The sequence below is a fragment of the Typopeltis vanoorti genome, chromosome 25, assembly GCF_054136105.1.
Source record: "Typopeltis vanoorti isolate ZY-2024b chromosome 25, IOZ_Tvanoo_1.0, whole genome shotgun sequence".
In the NCBI taxonomy this organism is placed as follows: domain Eukaryota; kingdom Metazoa; phylum Arthropoda; class Arachnida; order Uropygi; family Thelyphonidae; genus Typopeltis; species Typopeltis vanoorti.
In genome coordinates, this window is record NC_143573.1 from 58,699,679 (window position 1) to 58,718,510 (window position 18,832).

Here is an 18,832-nt window from a genome sequence, read left to right on the forward strand (position 1 = left end):
TCGGCAGCCCATTTCTTAATTGTCGAAAACGACGGAGAAGAGTGCCCATAAACTTTTATGAACTTGGAATGAATTTGTTTTGCCGTTAAACCTTCTTTTACGAAGAATTTTATAACCGCACGATACTCAATTTTATCCATTTCAAGGGATACAGACAACTTTTGCTTCAGACAGCCGTATAAAACCAACTACTTGATAGAATGACTTACAACTTCACATGGATGCTTACGACAGATGTACCAACTTTGAAAAATAAATCTTGCCGATAGTGTTGCCATCTATTGTCGAGGGCGAGAATTTTACAGACCACCCTCGTATACCTAGAATAAGTAATTTCATTTATATAGAAAAATGAATGCATAGTTACTTTAAATATAAAGACAATGCCTTAATTTTTAAGCCACCCTACAAAGTGATTAGGGCATTAAATACAAAAATTGAGTTAAAGATGAAGTCTTCGGTGCCTCGTAGAAATTATATTATCATTGATAAAAGAATTTCCTCTCATTATTTTGCTGGATCTTTTCTGTGGTAGAAATTCTATTACTTGTTCCCTTTGTCCAAAATATGATGGAAAACAATACAACATAACGCAAATGCGAAACAAGCTATACATCGATGAATTTCATTGTTTATTTTATTATAATGTGATATGAAATATATAAAGGTGTATGAAAAGTTTTCAGAATTTAAAAAATATTTTCTATCATTTTAAATTTTATAAAAAAAATAATTTAATTGAAATATAAGTTATAAAATAAATCAATAGGAATTACTTTATAATCAGTAAAATCTAATTAGTTCTTTCTTGAAAAGTAATTTTATGAATAATAACGAACGTTTGCATATCTTTACATTATATTTAATTAATGCGAAATCTCAAAACATATATGAATGGAATCATCGGCATTTCTCTGAAATTTAAATGACAAGTGAATTATTTTTATTTACAGTATCTTAATGGAGAAGTGACCGGATATATTATACGATTAATATCCTATTAATGTGTTGGGATGCTTGAAATTTAGAAACAACTTTGGAATATATGGGCATGCATTCGTCGTAAGCATGGTGTGCATGAGTTGTGCAGGAGTAGTAGTATAGATAAACTGTCGTACAGTGCTTATGGAAGCTTGGTGTTGCTGACGGAAGTTAATTTACGATTTTCAGGTAGTCGGGTCGCGTCCACGCACCAAATGGTGAGCCTACTAGGAAATTCGGAGGTCATCTTGCATAAGGCTGCCAAATAATAATTAAAAAAAAAAAAAGTCTGGGCGAAGTTAGGATGCCACACAAAGGTAAGAATGCTTTTCCACATAAAACTTCTCTATTAGAAACATGGATTTTATTAAAGAAATGTCACTGTGAGTCCAATTTTATTCTAAGTCTAAATCAATAGACTTGAACCCGAGAGACAGGAGCGAATAATTGTTACCAATACTAATTAGATGGGATAATAATAGAGCTGTCAAGGAGGGGGATAAGTATACTGAAAGGAGCACGCACACACACACACACACACTAATAGCATGTGTACCGACATTTTCTTAATTGATTGCGCCGTAATCCCATCCAAACTAATGCTTTGTTTCTATTGAGAAAGTTAAAACAATGTAAGGTTATCCCATTATCTTTTTTAGATGGAAACTGCTATTCAGGTGCCCCTGTAAAGATGTCTTCGCTGTATGACATCTCATCTTAATCGATACTTGATTCTAATAAATACAGGGAAGGACCAAAAACTTTAACAATCGCTACCATAAGCGTCAATCCCTCTCCAATAACTGTTTTTTTTTCTGCTATAAAATTACTGTCGTGAAATGGTATGACGTGATCTTGGCCGACACTGCAGATCATTCTCCAGTCACACGGATAGCAGTTGATTCCTTGAAATCGTGTTTCTCTTTAATAACCGACTGAGAGTTAGCACTAACACAATGGAAAGGAACTTGACCAAAACTTTCATGATGCTAAGTATAAGTGGGGACAGCAAACTCTCCTCTCTGTGTGTGTCTCTCGCTACTGTATATGGTATTACATTATAATTTCATGACTTCTCTTTAGAGACGTAACTCACAAGTTCTCCGATCTCTATTTCAGTAGATCAATACGTCTATATCGTCTTCTACGATCGCTCGCATAGCAAAACAACAATTCCATTTTCTAGATAGTATTGCTGTGCAAGAGACACGTAAAAACTGCAGTTTCCCAAAGGGAAACAAGAATGAGTTAGTTTAACTGGTCTGATTTGATTGTTGATATTTCGATTTGTTCGTTGTTTAAAAAAAAATACTGAATTTGAAAGAAAAAACAAACTTGTGAATTATTGGGGTAAACAATAGTTCTATTTCTTAGAGTTGGCAATATAAACATTGTAGCAGACGACTTGGACGTTTGCCATTATTGCGTGTGAATAGCATCACATTTTGCTGATGATTGCTTTCATTGTTAAATTGTTGCTAGGAAACAACACGTTCTTGCTTTATGAAATAGAAACTAACAACACGCTCTACAGCTGATATTAAAAAGAATTATTATGACTGTCATGAACGTTAACAAGGACAAATGACACGATGCAAACAACGTCGGCTCCCATCCAACCACCTATGACGTCACCAGACACGACATCTGCAAAAGATGCGTCCAATAGAGCTATTTTTTTTTTTTTTTTTGGCAAGCATTCATAACCGTTGTTTCGCTTGGGTCTTCGCCTAGAAGAGGCGTATGTTGACAAATGGTACGACAGAATGTTAAACATCTACTATGACCGCCGTACGGGAGAATCGCTTCCTAGACTCGTCCAAGTTCTCTACACAGCCTTGGGCTATGAAGTCCACAAACAATGCCTAAGCTTGTAGAACAGCGTAATAGACGACCCTAGCGGTGTACTGTCGCTGGTGGTGGTGCAATAGCCGACCCCGCTGTCGAACGTAGAATTATCCTGACAGGATTATGTACAAACGGGTATATCGTAGCGGGTTATGAATATTTAACCCGGCTTTGATCTTTGGATCGTCTAAACCCCTACGGCTTTTATTGGCTTGGGTTGATGTACTCCTGTTTTCTTTTTTTTTTTTTATTCTTTTATTCTTCCTGTATTAGAGGAGGAAGTGATTATGGAGTAAAACGGGGTGTTTGGCTTCCGACATTAATGTCGTCCATTTTGTTAATACCTCGATACTTCTTGTTTGCAAGCAGAAATGTGTGTTGAAAATAAATATCTTTTTATTATACGAGTTCTAAGATCGAATCACGTGATCAACAGTAAGCAAACTGGAGCTCCTGAAAAATATTTGGAAGAAGGATCAAACTCGGGGTTGCAATTCATCGTGGACTAATCAGTCTTTGCATCCATCAGGGCTACTAGACTTAGACTGAGTTAACAATTTGAACAGGATAATTACCAGCGTGTAGAAGAAATGCAAATAGCAGGATTAACAGAAAGAAATAATGACTTACAAGAGAAAAAAAGAGAAAAAAGGCTGGACAGAATGATTATCCATTTCCATTGTCAGCTATTTCAATTGTTCATAGTAATTGGCAATTTTACTGGATTTATTAAGCAAACAGAATTATTGATATGTTTAAAATAAAATTATTAACGTGGAATTTATTGTATAGTTTTATCTTCATAAATTTCGGTTACCCTTTGTTCCAATATGTTAGCAGTGTATATATATATCCAGTATATTGCTTTTATCACAACATTTCAAGGGGGGGAAAATATTATCTCTGTCTCTGCATTATTTCATAGAAACTGTCGTTAAATTTCAAATATAAAAGAGGATTGCTACTTGTTGTGAGGAGGTATCGTGACAGACCGATGGAGGTCTCAACAATACCTCATGCTCTCTTTATTCTATTTCCTATCTTGTATTTCTTAAGTTCCAGTTAAACGTAATACTGATCATCTATAATAGCTGCATTTAATCTCAGATAAAAAGGACAAAGAGCAACTAGATCTTGCATCGGTGCCTAAAAGACAGGAGTAATAAATAAATACAAATATTGTCTGGTGGAAACACAAAGAGACCTCCCAAATGTTAAACAAATAAAGATCGTCCAAGAATTTGTTTACAAGAATTCGACGTTTGAAAAGCTGTATGAAGATATTAAAAGATGAACAGCAAATGTTGAATGTATTGACGAAAACTTCAACAGACACATCTTGCAGTTATCCAAAAATTTTTCTTTCTAACAATCAAAATGAAATTGTCTAAGAAGTAATTATCAGTGAAATATTAAGAATTTTCTCCTTCTGATATGTCATTAGCCTGTTGCATGGGAAATTTAATACCACATAAAAGAATTCAATTATTTATCTGCGTGTCATGGGGAAAATTATGATAAAAGTCTACAGTGTTTAATTGTTGGCTCGGAGCGCAAACCACGCACTGCAAGCAACACACACACTCGCGTGCAACGTTGTTTGTTGTATGATACTAACATTATTGGTTGTCTTCTCGTTTGATTGCCCGCTTGTAATGGCAGCTCCCGGCGTCTTTACAAAGAGGGAAGCAAATAACCTGTTAATGTTGTTGTAATAGTAACCTCGACATCAGATGTAGTCACAACATTCATTTATCTTCTAGACACACCAAGTAAATCATTGAGTTCTGAAGAGGCGGTTGCCTATCGTTAAAATGGCTTCGGTTTTGATGCGGAAGTTGGAGTCGCATCCGTCTCAATTTACTGCCGGGGGAAGAGAGAATCTTTTTGTTAGGGTTATCGTCAAGTGCCGTCAAATGTTTGCCTTGTTCTTTCTTATTAATGAACTAGAGTTTCGGCGCGCGTTGAAACATTATTTATTTCGAAACAGTTATTGATGATATGAATAACATATCTGCCACTCTGAATACATAAGCCCTTACTGTTGTCATGGAAACGATGGTATCGTAACATATCTAAGTATACAAATAATATTTATTTGCCTTAGAAACATGAATATAACGTTACATTAGTTTTAGTGAAGCAAAACTATGTTATTGCATATTGTGTTTTGGGAAACGTTATTTCCAAACTGTTGACCTCCAGTTAACGGAGATCAACAGGCTTATGAAATCGGATTTATAGGAAAAATTTTCTTTCCTATAATATGTTTTCAAAATCAGAGGATTCATAATGATGGATTCAATAGCTAATCATTCCTGCTAAGGCTATGAAACCTAACTCTTTCCATTGGAGTTCAGGATCGCTGTAGTGAATGAATAGACTGTTTAAAATAGGCTCAAGGATATATAGTTCGTAGTTTTCTTCTCCAGATTTAGACACTTCTTGGTTTTGAAATTTAAACTTTTCCTTGAAATATTTTAGTTTTTTAAAGCACTTCATAATCGGTCAACAAAGTAATATTGGCATACGATGACTTTATAATTTGAAATGGAGTTCAACAAGACGTCTTTTGATTGGCTAATTCTTTAAATGAAACAATTAAGCTCTGGTCGCATTGTTGAATAAATCAATAGTTTTGGAAATCAACATTTTTGACTTCAACAATAGGATTAAAACGAGGTAATAAATATAGTCCCTTTCTCTTCATTACATTGCAGTTAGAATATTCCCTTTGTTAGTATTATGGAGGTTTTCGAGATAGAATGAAGAGAGTGAAGACAAATTTAGCTTGGCGATTTATCAAATATTTGTTTAGCAATTTTTATCTACTCCGTTCTTAGCTATGGTAGAGCACAAAAACTTGCCAATAATATCTGTGTTGAAATGCTAACTTACAACCACTACTATAAAGAAAACGAAGAAGAAAAAAAAAAAGTCTTTCCCAGTATAGAATTATGTTAATGTTCCAATGTCTCTTATGTATTCCTGACACGCAATCGGGCGTCGGTTTATTGCGTTCCGACACAACCAGACATCCCTGCCGACACCCAGTTACATTTTTCATGAGCTCGGTCAGTCGCCGAGAGACACAGGAAAATGAATCTACGCCCTGATCCGTGTTATCGCCGTGTCACGAGCAACGGGCTGACGTATTTACAATGCTAATCGCGGCTGCTAGCATTTCTTGTCCATTGCTGCACCACAGTCGGGCTCCAGCTAAAGTACAGCCAGAGAGAGCATCAAGTTCGTCGCATTTCCTGTGTTGGATGGTGTCAGTTTGGCGGATTAGTGATATTAAAGGGCTGCTCGGCTTCGAGCTATTTTTTTTTTTTTTTTTTTTTGGGACCTCGTTTTTACGGTGTAGAAAAAAAAAAAAAAAAAAAAAAAAAAAAACTTCAATTCCTATGCAACGCAGAGAAGCTTCATATGGGCAAGCGTCAAAGAGAGCTGTGATTCTGATGTATGATGTTCTCCTATGCAATAATGGCGTTCAACAGCTTTCCTCATAGGAATTTCAAATTTAAGTTTATCTCTGGTCGTTAATGTTTTATTCCCGCTATTACATCTAACACCATCACTCCCCCCCTTCTCTCTTTCTTGCTGTATTAGTTCAGTCGCCGGATTTTTAGTAGAGTGAGGCAACAATGAAGCACGTAAATAGATTTGTTTGTTGGTGTAAGCTTGAAAATTCACCTGGTACCCAATGAAGCACGTAAAATGCCAATGCTTGCTCAGTTGTAAGTGTACGGGCGTACTAGACTTGAAGATGATCCACGTCAAAGTGCGTGAAATTACTGAGGCTATAGGCATTCGGTCTTACAATCTTAAAGATGTAGGTTCGAGTCCACTGCAGCACGACTGTTTCTGTTTACAATGGTGGTCTGAAAAGTTCTCGGCCTTGATCATAGACGGTAACACTATCGGCAAGATTTTTTTTTTCTAAGTTAGTACATCTGTCATAAGCATCCATGTGAAATTGCAAGTCATTCTATTAAGTGGTTCTGAAGCAAAAGTGTTGTCCGTATTCCTTGAAATGGATAAAATTGAGTATCGTGCTGTTATAAAATTCTTTGTAAAAGAAGATTTACGCCAAAAGAAATTCATTCGAAGTTCATAAAGGTTTATGGGCACTCTTCTCCTTCGTTTTCGACGATTAAGAAATGGGCTGCCGAGTTTAAACGTGGGCGTACCAGACTTGAAGATGATCCACGTGAAGAACGTCCAAAAAGTGTAACAACACCAGAAATCATTGATCAAGTGCACGATATGGTATTGGATGACCGGCGAGTCAAAGTGCGTGAAATTACTGAGGCTATAGGCATTTCAAAAGAACGTGTAGGATATATTTTGCATGAAAAATTTCAAATGAAAAAGCTTTGCGCAAGATGGGTGCCGCTCTTTCTCACAGCAGATAAAAAACGCACTCGCATGAAAATCTCTGAACAGTGCTTGGAGCGTTTTAACAAGAATAAAACTGATTTTGTGCATCCATGTATTACTATGGAGGAGACTTGGATTCACCAGTACACATCAGAATCGAAACAGCAATCAAAACAGTGGACAGAAGCCGGTTGTTCAGCGCCAAAGAAGACAAAGTTGGTTCCATCAACAGGAAAGGTCATGGCATCGGTGTTTTGGAATGCTAAAGGCATTTTGTTTATTAATTATTTTTGTTTATTAATTAACTATATGAAAAGGGTAAAACAATAACCGGGGAATATTATTCCGATCTTTTAACCAGACTAGACGAAAAAATTTGTGTGAAAAGACCCGGTTTGCAGAAGAAAAAAATCATCTTTCATCAGGACAATGCACCTGCCCACAAAGGTGTTTTGACAATGGGAAAATTAAGGGATCTGCACTATGAATTGTTGGAACATCCACCCTATTCCCCAGATTTGGCTCCCTCTGACTTCTATCTCTTCCCAAAACTAAAACTCTTCCTCGCTGGTCAGCGTTTTTCTTCGAATCAAGAGGTGATTGCAGTAGAGGGGTATTTTGCAGATCTTACTGAGAACCACTATTACAGGGACGGGATAATCGTACTGGAGTATCGCTGGAATAAATGTATTAGTCTTAAGGGAGATTATGTTCAAAAAGAAAATAATTTTGAAATTATAAATTCGCTTTTTCATTGTTAGGCCGAGAACTTTCAGACCACCCTTGTACATACAGTCACGACCGGTTTATTAGGTACATCCCACCGTTCATGGAATTGAATGTTCACCCGAGAAAATATTAGGGGCCATTCCAAATTGTATAAAGAAAAATGGAGAGATACTAGACAAGTGCTCGTGTGTGGGGGAGGGTTGTAGGTGTTTGCGCTCGTGCCACTATAATAGATCGTGACATTCATTCAATGTCTGAATTCTTGATTAATTTGTTGTTAATCAAGGGTCCGTTTACGCTAAGGGTTTATGCAGCTGTAGAGGGTCTTTTGCAGATCTTACTGAGAACCACTACAGGTGGTTCTCAGTAAAATCGGGACGGGATACTGGCGCTGGAGCATCACTGGAATAAATGTATTAGTGTTAAGGGAGATTATTTTGAAAGTATAAATTCGTTTTTGTTTTCATTGTTAGACTGAGAACTTTTAAGACCACCCTCGTAGGTTTTAAGTGACATTTTTGATTCAAGTTGTTGATTGTTAAGATTATGGCGAACAATGTAAGGAAGTATTACGATTGCTTATTTGCAAGCTGGTTTGCATGTTATGCAAGATGAACAACGCAACATTTCAGTTGGTAAATAGGAATTATTTAAATCACTGTAGAGTACTGTTTTCACAATTGGAAGTGCTATCATAAGGCGATGATCTACTTAATAGACTATTCTTCCGAAGTGGCCATCGCCATTCTACTAAGAATGTAAAAGAGGAACTTAAGGTTAATATCGCACCCAGTCCCGTTTCAAACATACTGAACCAACTTCTCACCTGTCGTGAATCACTTAAAGTTTCAAATCTCTCAGATTTCTTTGGGTTTCCTTCCTTAAGTTAGAAAACTTTCTTAGTCACTCATTCAAAGAAGGGCAACTTTTTTTTTTTCTTTAACAGTGAATTCCTGTGGAGGTGGGAAAACATTTTGGACCAGAATATCGGTTTTTTTTTCCTCAAAATAACAGTTATACGAATTCGGCATCAAAACCAGATTGACAGCGAATCCACCCTCCAACAGACTCTTCTGCGACTTCGAATCCCGCTTTGGAGAATGGATGTTTGTGATTGTGTTTGGGTGGATGATGAATTGAATCTCGCAGTCCGCTTACTGGAGGTCTGAAGTGGCTCTAAAATGTTCCATATTTTCGTATTGTAAAACAGGGTTTTCGTATTATATAAATACAGTATTAATAAAAATAGGGAGAAGTATTCAAGAAATTCGCAAAAACAAACTAAATTTATTCAAGAACGCGTAGAGACGTAAGCACATGAAAAAAAAAAAAAAATCAATTGCCCAAATTTAATATGAAAAGCTATTTGGCAATTACAACACATCAACCACATCGGTAACCATAATGCTATTTGATGCTAACAACTCAGCCACCTTGGACATTGACTCTCTCTCACACACACACACACACACCCGATCTTAAAATTAAGATTTGACCAACAGGTTAATTCTCACATTAGCAATTTAAAAAAAAGCATTTCTTATTAATCAGCTGTTATTATCGCTAATCATTAATATTATCATTAATCTTGTTCTTTGCAACTCAAGTTTGTGCACTTTTTTTCACTTCTTTATTTTTGCTTTTTTGTTTACTGTTAATGTGCGTGTTTCTCGTGTAATTTTTCTCTTTCACCTCTACTAATAAATGACTATTAAAAGGTTGCTGAGAATATTTCTGAATAAAAATATTTATTTTGAAACACGTTTTAAATAAAAATGCAACGAATTTTTTTTTTTTAAGAAAGGAGACAAAAATGGCTAAAAAAAACATTGCTATCTAAGCAGTGGTTTCAATTCAAATTAAAATTAAAAAAAAGTCGCTTAATCAATGTGTATGACATAATTTAAAGTCAAAATGCATCCCAGTAGATTCGATTGAACAATATCCACAATCACGTGACTCCAACGCAGAATATAACTCATATAATTGCATCATTTAAAAAATTAATGTTTTACCAATAGTTTCTCCTATTATTATTTTTATCTTATTGAGACGTACATAATATTTCAATGCATTGTTCAATTTGTAAAGTTTGCTGTGCAGTTGAAGAATGTCTCATTCCCACTTACATTCTAAAATGTTGTTAAAGTACTATGCTAAAATTATTGGATTGTTGAAGTACAACATTCGTGTGATACTTAAACTATTGCGAGAGAAAGAAAGAGAAAATTTCTTTTATCGTTTATTCACGTTCTCGGTGTTCGTGGGAAAACAGTGTGTGGTGTACGTAGCACTTCCCCCTAAGGCTCACCACCCTTTTCGTACCGAACCCCTCTTTTGCTATTGGTCAGTACTCGCATACACATTTGGAACATGACAAACACGCGATCGTTCTATCCCGAATGGAATGAATGAAATCGCATCCCACGCGCCACTGCCCTCAAGCTGCAGAACGTGCCAATGTTGATACAGTACGGAAAGCGTAAATAGCACCCGAAAAGGGCCGTGTTGTGATCAATGATGCCGCTCTTAGCAGACCATGATCTACGTACACATGCACGACCATGGAGGTAATTTCTCTTGCAACTAATCTCTGTCTGTCTGATCTTTGAGTGATGTATTGATAATTAAGAGATGTTTTAATGTCTCTTAATTATACTCTATTGTAATTACTTGATAGATCGTTCATTTAAAAAAAAAAAAATCTTTCAGAAACTTTATTTACTACTTTTGCTGTTAACTCATTCTACGTTTGTTTTACATTCAAGCTTGGAAATAATCATTATTGCATTTGTGACGTCATCATCGCAACAATTTGAAATCTAAAGTGGTATTTAGAACATTGTTGGTGGCAAAATTAAACAAAAAAAAATTGTCGACAACATACATGCTAAAAGCGGTTCCTAGGGTTTAATTATTATATTCAGTAATTGAGTTATTTTCTTTTGGTTTATTAGTCGACTATAAATATTAAAAGATCTACACAATTATCAACAAGTTTCACCAGCTATTCTGTCTGCCTTCTTCAGGACAAGAAAGTCGGTACAATAACGTTTACTAGTAAAAAAGAAGAATGGAGTAGCACAGTCAAATCAAGTAAAATTAAAACTGACGCGTAACATCATGAGCGTGGAGTCTCAGTCATTGAGCGTGTTGTATAGTTTTTCGCGAAATGAAATTCTGGTAAGCTGAGTGAATTTATTAGGCTTTTCCAGATGTCTTTCAGTATCACCCCTTGATTTCTGTTTAGATTATCTCCTGTCCGAAGTACCACTGCAGCTTCTTTGAAGTTTCTACATCTAAAATCTTCTATATACATGGAGCTGTTATCCCAATCGATGGAGTGGTGAGAAATGATGGGCTAATTCTGAAGTGTCTGTTCTGTTGTTGTTAACATCATCTATGTTTTTGTTTTTTTTTTTCGAATTTCTAGGTAATTTCTATTCCCTAATGCCGGCTCAGTTGTTGAAACTGAGCCGGCATTAGGGATGGCGATATGTTAAGTGACCAAATAGTTTAACAATATATTCAGTAATGTCGCTAAACATTACTAAAAGCACTATTTTGATTGTGTACAATAATTTCTTTATCTGCTGTGTCAGTACTCAAAACGTTATATTTTCAAAATACACAAGTTTTTAACGTTTGATGCCCAAAAATGAATGTATTGAAACCAAAATTGAGATGTCTGAAGAACAATTTCGTAAAAATACCAACTTTTAAAAACCACTTTAGATTTCAAATTGTTGCGATGGTGACGTCACAATGCAATAATGACATCACAAAATACAATTTTTTTTTTTTAATGATTATTTCCATTCTTGAATGTAAATCAAACGTAGAATGAGTAACAACTGTTGCAGAATTAGTAAACAAAGTTTTGGAAAATTGATTTTCTTTTTCCACAAATATCTGTACCAAAGCGGGATTCGAACCAGCGAACTGTTGGGCGGAGAGCGGGTACACTAACCACTGGGCCCACCAGTTTTACTTGATAAAAACGGCAATCTAATTTTATTCTATATCTTCGATCGTAGATATAATTCGCCATGTAGTTTTTCTGACTGATGGCCATAAAGCCTACCATCAGAGCTGTGACCAAACATTGGTCCATTTTAAACTGGAGCAGCGGTATCTGGACTGTCTGCTTTTAAGTATCTCCTATAGAAATTCCTCTTTTCTGATCGCCGATAAAAACATAAGAAATGACAATTTCTTTAATAGATTAAAGCAAAATCCAGACAATGGAAAAGAGCGAAAGCAAGCATTTAGCTTTCTTAAATCTTTCATTTCAAAGATCCTTGAGAGCTCTAAGATACGATGAGTTCCGTCTTATGAGTCAGATATTAGTTCAAATTCTCTCCAAGTTCGCTTTCTTTGTGGAAATTAGTGTTTTGTGTTGCCTTTTTTCCTAAGGATTCCTATTCAAAGAAAAGCGAAGCATACTTAAATAAAGATATCTGCGTATAAGTAAGAAAGGATGCTCTTCCAAAAAGAAGGAGAGAGAGAGAGAGAGAGAGAGAGAAGGGATTCTGCGCACTTGCTTAATTAAATTTACTCGGAAACCTGACGTCTGCAGTACTTGATTAAGGAAAGGGTGTTGCAAATAGATGCGTCGAATGCGTGGTTTTGTCCGTGTCTAATCACTTTTCTTTGTGCCTTAATGCCATCGCCTCCCCCTTGTAGGATGGTTAAGTATGGGAGAAGTCTCACGAGCGATCGTCGAAGTCTACCATTTTCACCCCCCCCTCCCCAAGTGCAAAAGAAAAATGACAAAAGCAATGAGATGAAGTAGTGGGATGAAATACCATGAATTATACATCAGGGAGCAACAAATTTCTCCGGCTGCCACTAGTCGATAACCCCAGTGGATCGCAGACAACAGCCGCCAGTGTATGTGTGTGGAAGCCAGGTTAGGCTTAAATGCCTTAGAGAACGTTGGAAGTTAAGGATCGGATGAATACATTCACGGGGTATTTTATTGTTCCTCTAGACGTCTCTAAGGAGTTGGAAAGTGACTGTCTCAAGACTTAGAAACCAATTTAAGATTCCTTTATTATTGACAAGATCTTCATTCAGTGCTGAAGAGATTTGTACATCCATAGCAAGTGTCGGTATTCAGATAAGTGATTTCCGTTAATCATTTGCATCTGTTTGTTTCAAGATCATTGTTTAGTGACTAAAGTAAATAATTTCAATGAGAGAAACAGTTTTGATATAACCGTAGCTCTAACTTTAGATCGTATTTTATTTAGTATAATCTGCTTCACTGTTTAGGTCCAGCTCAAAGCTAACTGATTTGGCGGTCTCTTATAAGTCTAGTAATACTACGAGAGGACATTTTTTTTTTCATTCCTCCTGGACATTGTTCTACTTCGTTGGCTGTGTAGTTAGCGTATTCGCTCTGCGACCAACACACCGCGGATTCGAATTCCGTCGTGATCATGGATGTTTGTAAACGTCTTTAGGTCGGAGACGAATTTCATTTATCGCCCGGTGTAAGGCCACCGTCCTGCATACTGGAGACCTGAAATGGCTTGGAAATGCTCGATACTTGGTCTACAGAACTCGGTTTCAGAATTATCCAATGATTCTCCCGCCCGAGGCATTAATGTTTGCAAACCTAGTGAACGAGATTCACATTAAAAAAAATCATAACTTGCATTGCAAATTGTGGTAGAAATTTCGGCTAAGACAAAATGTTTTGGTAACATTTTCTTTTAACTTGAACAACTTATGGCCATTCTACATTCAGTGCTCCATCAACAATACATAGCGAGTTGTATGTCACAGAAAAGAAGAAAAAAATGAAATAATTGGTCAACAGATTACAATACTTTTGTTTCTTTGAGTTCTGTACATAGATAGTGGCTTAATTTAATAAATTTCGTAATATTATTCTAGCAAAACGCAACCTTATGACCTTTGAACTTTCTCTTTTGGCAGGTCACAGCGGTATCAACCAGCTTGGTGGTATCTATGTGAACGGTCGTCCTCTCCCGGACTCTACCCGACAGAAGATCGTCGAGTTAGCTCACAGCGGTGCCCGACCGTGCGACATCTCTCGCATCCTGCAGGTGTCTAACGGCTGCGTCTCCAAAATTCTAGGCCGCTACTACGAAACGGGGTCCATCCGACCGCGGGCTATCGGAGGAAGTAAACCCCGTGTGGCCACTCCTGACGTTGTTTCGAAGATTGCCCACTATAAGAGAGAATGTCCTTCCATATTTGCGTGGGAGATAAGGGATCGGCTACTGTCCGAAGGGGTGTGTACTAACGAAAACGTGCCTAGTGTAAGTTGAGATTTTTAATTAGAAATCTTAAGACTTTAAGTAGAAATATCCTGAAAAGCGATCTACAATCAGGTTTCTATGACTATCCCCTTCAAATATGGCTTCTCTGTATTACCTCGTTACGTATGAGTAACGAGTATAGTTTTATAATAGACAGCTTTGTGATGAAAGGCTCTTGAGCATACATGGCTTGCCTGCGGCCTACGTTTTGTATTCTTCTGTCATAGATCGTTGCGTTTATTTTTGAGCACTCCAGAGACCGTGCTACTGCTAACAATCATTGTATATTTTCTCTCTTCTTTTTAGAGGCCCATATCATTTCTTTTGCTTATCGCATTCCTTGGAGACTATACCAGAAATGAAGCTATTATTTAAACGGCAGTCGATATTTTTATTCAAAGTAATCTTCAAGTAAACATTTTTACACAGATCCTTAAGTTATAGTCTTTGAAGATGTCTTTCTACTTTTTTTTCCCTCCCTCCCTTTGTACTGCCCGCGAACGAAGTAGGAAAATCCATATTTCTATTTATTTTTTTTTCCTGTCTTGTTAGAAAAACATTGTTAGTGATGTGATGTTTAGAAAGCTTTATCCTCTTCGGGCCAGATCTGAATATATATTTTTTTAATTTATTTTTATTACATCTCCATGGATCGCTCTGCATAATAGCATCGCAATTAACTTCATATTTATAGAGGATACGTAGACATAAAAGGTATAGAAATCGACCTATTTTTTACCACGTCTCGACAATGTACGATCATATTGATCATCAGGGATTATTCTTGCCATGCAAACAAACATCTTTTACAATATGCTACGTTGCTACTACTAATCATAACATTTAAAAGATGTCTCCAATTTCGTAGGCAAATACGACAATTTTCTTATAATTTAAACCAATTTTTTTTTTGTTCAAATCTGACTTTAATGTTACATTCATTTTGTTTTTACAATGAAAAAGCAAATTTTAACCAATTTACTTCACTTAAATTTCACCATCAGCTGTCCTAACACGTGGGTACACATCTATAGGCCTGCTTTGGTTTCCTCCGCAATCAATGGCGTATTCTCTGCAAGGTGGCTCAGACAAACACACTAAGCTTGTTAAATGTTACAAAAATTAGTTTTGTCCACCTCTGTTGACGAGAGAAACTGAAGGGAGTTAGTGACTCCGGTCACACGCCACAAATTGGCTTAACAATACTACCAAGAGACGGGCGGTGGTGGAAAATATTTGGGATCACACGTGCTACCATGGTAACGGATTAGCATGCATGTGTTCTGGTTTAAAGTGTGAGAGACGTCTTTTAATTGTCCAATTGTTTCATTTCCTGTTTTTTTTTCCTTATTGTCCTTATAAGGACTGTTTTTTTTCCTTTCACACAAAACAGAAACCGACTAAAAATTAGAAATTGATAACAGATTGAGCAAGCCTCCTTACCCTTATAAGGACTGGCTTAAAGGGGCGAATCAAGAATGCTTTTCATCTTCACCGTTATCTGTAGAGGACAATGTAGGGATAAGGTGTTATTGAGCTATTAAAGCTCTGATCATGGCAAGAGGGTAACAGCAATAGCCGAGCCTCAATTAGAACTTCATTGACATCAGCATTGCCATCCATTACCCTCCAAGGGTATTGGATTGAATGAATCAATCACCGCTTCTCACGGTTGATTGATTCATCCACTCTTCACTTTTCTTCCTTTGCCTAGCCCATAGAGGTTTATGGTTCTTATAGGTCTATATGTGCGAAATTTTATGGTGTGGATAACGAAAAGATTATAAACATTCCAATCTTAGTTATGCCTACTTTTTGTATGTACAGAGATAACAGAAAATAATAATAACAGAGTCGAGTATCTGCTTACACCGTTTATTTTATGACTCAAAAATTGTTATGAATGATGACAAAATTGATGATGCCACTCTTCCATGTATCACAATGTACCAACGCTAAAATTCCTGTCACTGTACAACAATGTTAAAATACTATTCGACGCTTGCTAGAGAACTGAGGAATTTATTGTCATGTGAAACATCAGGACTAATAAATATTTTATAGTCTAATCCCCTTTGAAAAATACCATGTTGAGCAGTAAAAGTCGAACTGTTGATAACTAAAAGCATTTTTATGGATATTAAATTTAAAATAAAGGTTTACTTATTTCTTATTTTTCTTAATAAATAATTAATAAATTAAAATTAAATTAACAATAATATTTTAAAATTTAGATTATTTTATTTAATAAAGAATTTTAAATAAGAAATGTTAATACACCAATTTTTGAATTCAATATTTTCTTTTAAAGTAATTTTTTTTTCTCTCGAGTATTAGATAGATAGATGGAGATAGGAGGAAGGTGATTGAGGGGTCAATCGACCGTGATATGCGGTGATTGATTCATTCAATCCAATACCCTTGGAGGGTAATGGATGGCAATGCTGTAGCCAATGAAGTTTTAACTGAGGCTTGGCTATTGCTGTTACCCTCCTGCCATGATCAGAGCTTTCATAGCTCATTAACACCTTATCCCTACACTGTCCTCTATCCTCTACAGATAACGGGGAAGATGAAAAGCATTCTTGCTTCGCCCCTTTAAGCCAGTCCTTATATTTTTTTTCTCTCGAGTATTAGATAGATAGATGGAGATAGGAGGAAGGTGATTGAGGGGTCAATCGACCGTGATATGCGGTGATTGATTCATTCAATCCAATACCCTTGGAGGGTAATGGATGGCAATGCTGTAGCCAATGAAGTTTTAACTGAGGCTTGGCTATTGCTGTTACCCTCCTGCCATGATCAGAGCTTTCATAGCTCATTAACACCTTATCCCTACACTGTCCTCTATCCTCTACAGATAACGGGGAAGATGAAAAGCATTCTTGCTTCGCCCCTTTAAGCCAGTCCTTATAAGGATAAGTATTAGATGGAGTTTGAAAAATTTTTGATCGACTGTGAGATGTGGTGATTAATACCCTTGTAGAGTAATGGATGGCAATGCTGTAGCCAATGAAGTTCTAACTGAGGCTCGGCTATTGCTGTTACTCCCCTGCCATGATCAGAACTTTAATAGCTCAATCCTATACTGTCCTCTACAGATAACGGGGAAGATGCAAATCATTCTTGTTTCGCCCCTTGAAGCCAGTTCTTATAAGGACTAGTATTAGATGAGTTTATATTTTGTAACTTGTAAAGTGGTATCCAGTAATTACTTTTCATTATTTCGTTAGCACCAAAAAAAAAAAAAAAAAAAACTCATGATCCTCATTGTTTCAGATACGATTATAGAAACCCTTGTACTGCATGGATCTGAAAACAAATGTTCATTACGAATACCCTGCTAAGCGCAGTGGCCTTGACAGATTTTTTTTTCGAAAAGTGACGCAATTACAGGGAAAATCAGCTCAGTGACAATGGGGAAAAACATAATGAGTCAGACATAAAAAAAAAAAAAAAAAAAAAAAAAAAAAAAAAAAAAAAAATTATTGATTAATGTAGTCCTTTATGTATGATGTAAAGAACACACGACTCCTGCATTCCACATACGTTCAATGGGAGGTTTCCAACTACGCAAAGGAACAACCTCCAAGATGGTCACAATGCGAGACAAATGACAAGAGAATGCATGACATCCGGGGACTTTTTTTGTCTTTCATTAAAAAAAAAAAAGCAAAAAAACCCCAGCCAACTACAATCGTGTAAAGCATCCACCATAAGCATCTCCCCTCCTTCTCTGTACCGACTTTTGTTAACCAGATTCTATCCGGCTCGCGCACCATCCCCATCCCATCCCAGACGGTATCTTTCTTTTGCACGCTGTAGCGAACAGTTGGCCGTTGTCGAACTTAACGCGAAGAGCAATTTAATGAATGGTATGCAAGGTTTACGGGGGCTTCGGGCTACTTTTATTAATTTCACGCGCCAGGCATGAGCACGCGTCTCACGTGCTATTAACCTATGCTCGCGTTTTGGCTTTGCCCAGAAGCAGGTTATGGTATCGTAGTGTGGTGACGGAGCACAAAGCGCTTTCATAATAATACGGCCTTAAAGGCAGCTTGAATTAGAATTTAATGAAAAGATTTAGTCTGGAACGGTGGGAGGTTTGTGGGATAATACCTGGAATAAATGACTATGGGGGAGTACGGCCCGAGAAGCATCATAAATCGTTCGGAGATAATTGAATTTTAGTGCGCCTGCGCAGTGGATGTAACGGTAAAAGAGTGTTGGATGTTTGTCTCGTACCAGCTTTTTTTTTTTTTTTTTTTTTACATATTTTCTTTATTTTTATTGTAAAATGAAGAAGGTCGATATTAAGAAGGACGGAGCTTTTTTTTTTTTTTTTAAGATTTTTGTGAAGTAAGCGATGGCAATATGTAGTCATTCATCATTGCTATCTGATTCCAAGGCAAACGGTTTTTTTTTTTCCCTCTCTCTCTATTATTTGTTCCCTGTCGGTCGCTGCCAACGGTGCCTTCCGTGGTTTAAAGAAACCATTTGTCAACAAGACTTTCTTTTGCTAATAAAGAACAGAGTTTAGAGGTAGTGGTATGAAGTATCAGCATCTTTGCAACGGATGGTTGGGTGTTGTGATGCAT

The 18,832-nt window shown here is 36.6% G+C and overlaps 1 protein-coding gene across 1 annotated transcript in view; it reads left to right on the top strand.

Moving 5' to 3' along the window:
* Nucleotides 1-13,859: 13,859 nt before the first annotated feature.
* The window catches only part of LOC150092770 (paired box protein Pax-6-like), a 30,844-nt gene continuing 25,871 nt past the window's right edge, over nt 13,860-18,832 (top strand). The window contains exon 1 of the mRNA XM_090414577.1: nt 13,860-14,234. Coding sequence (XP_090270703.1) covers nt 13,860-14,234 — 375 coding nt within the window. The remainder of the gene's footprint in view (nt 14,235-18,832) is intronic.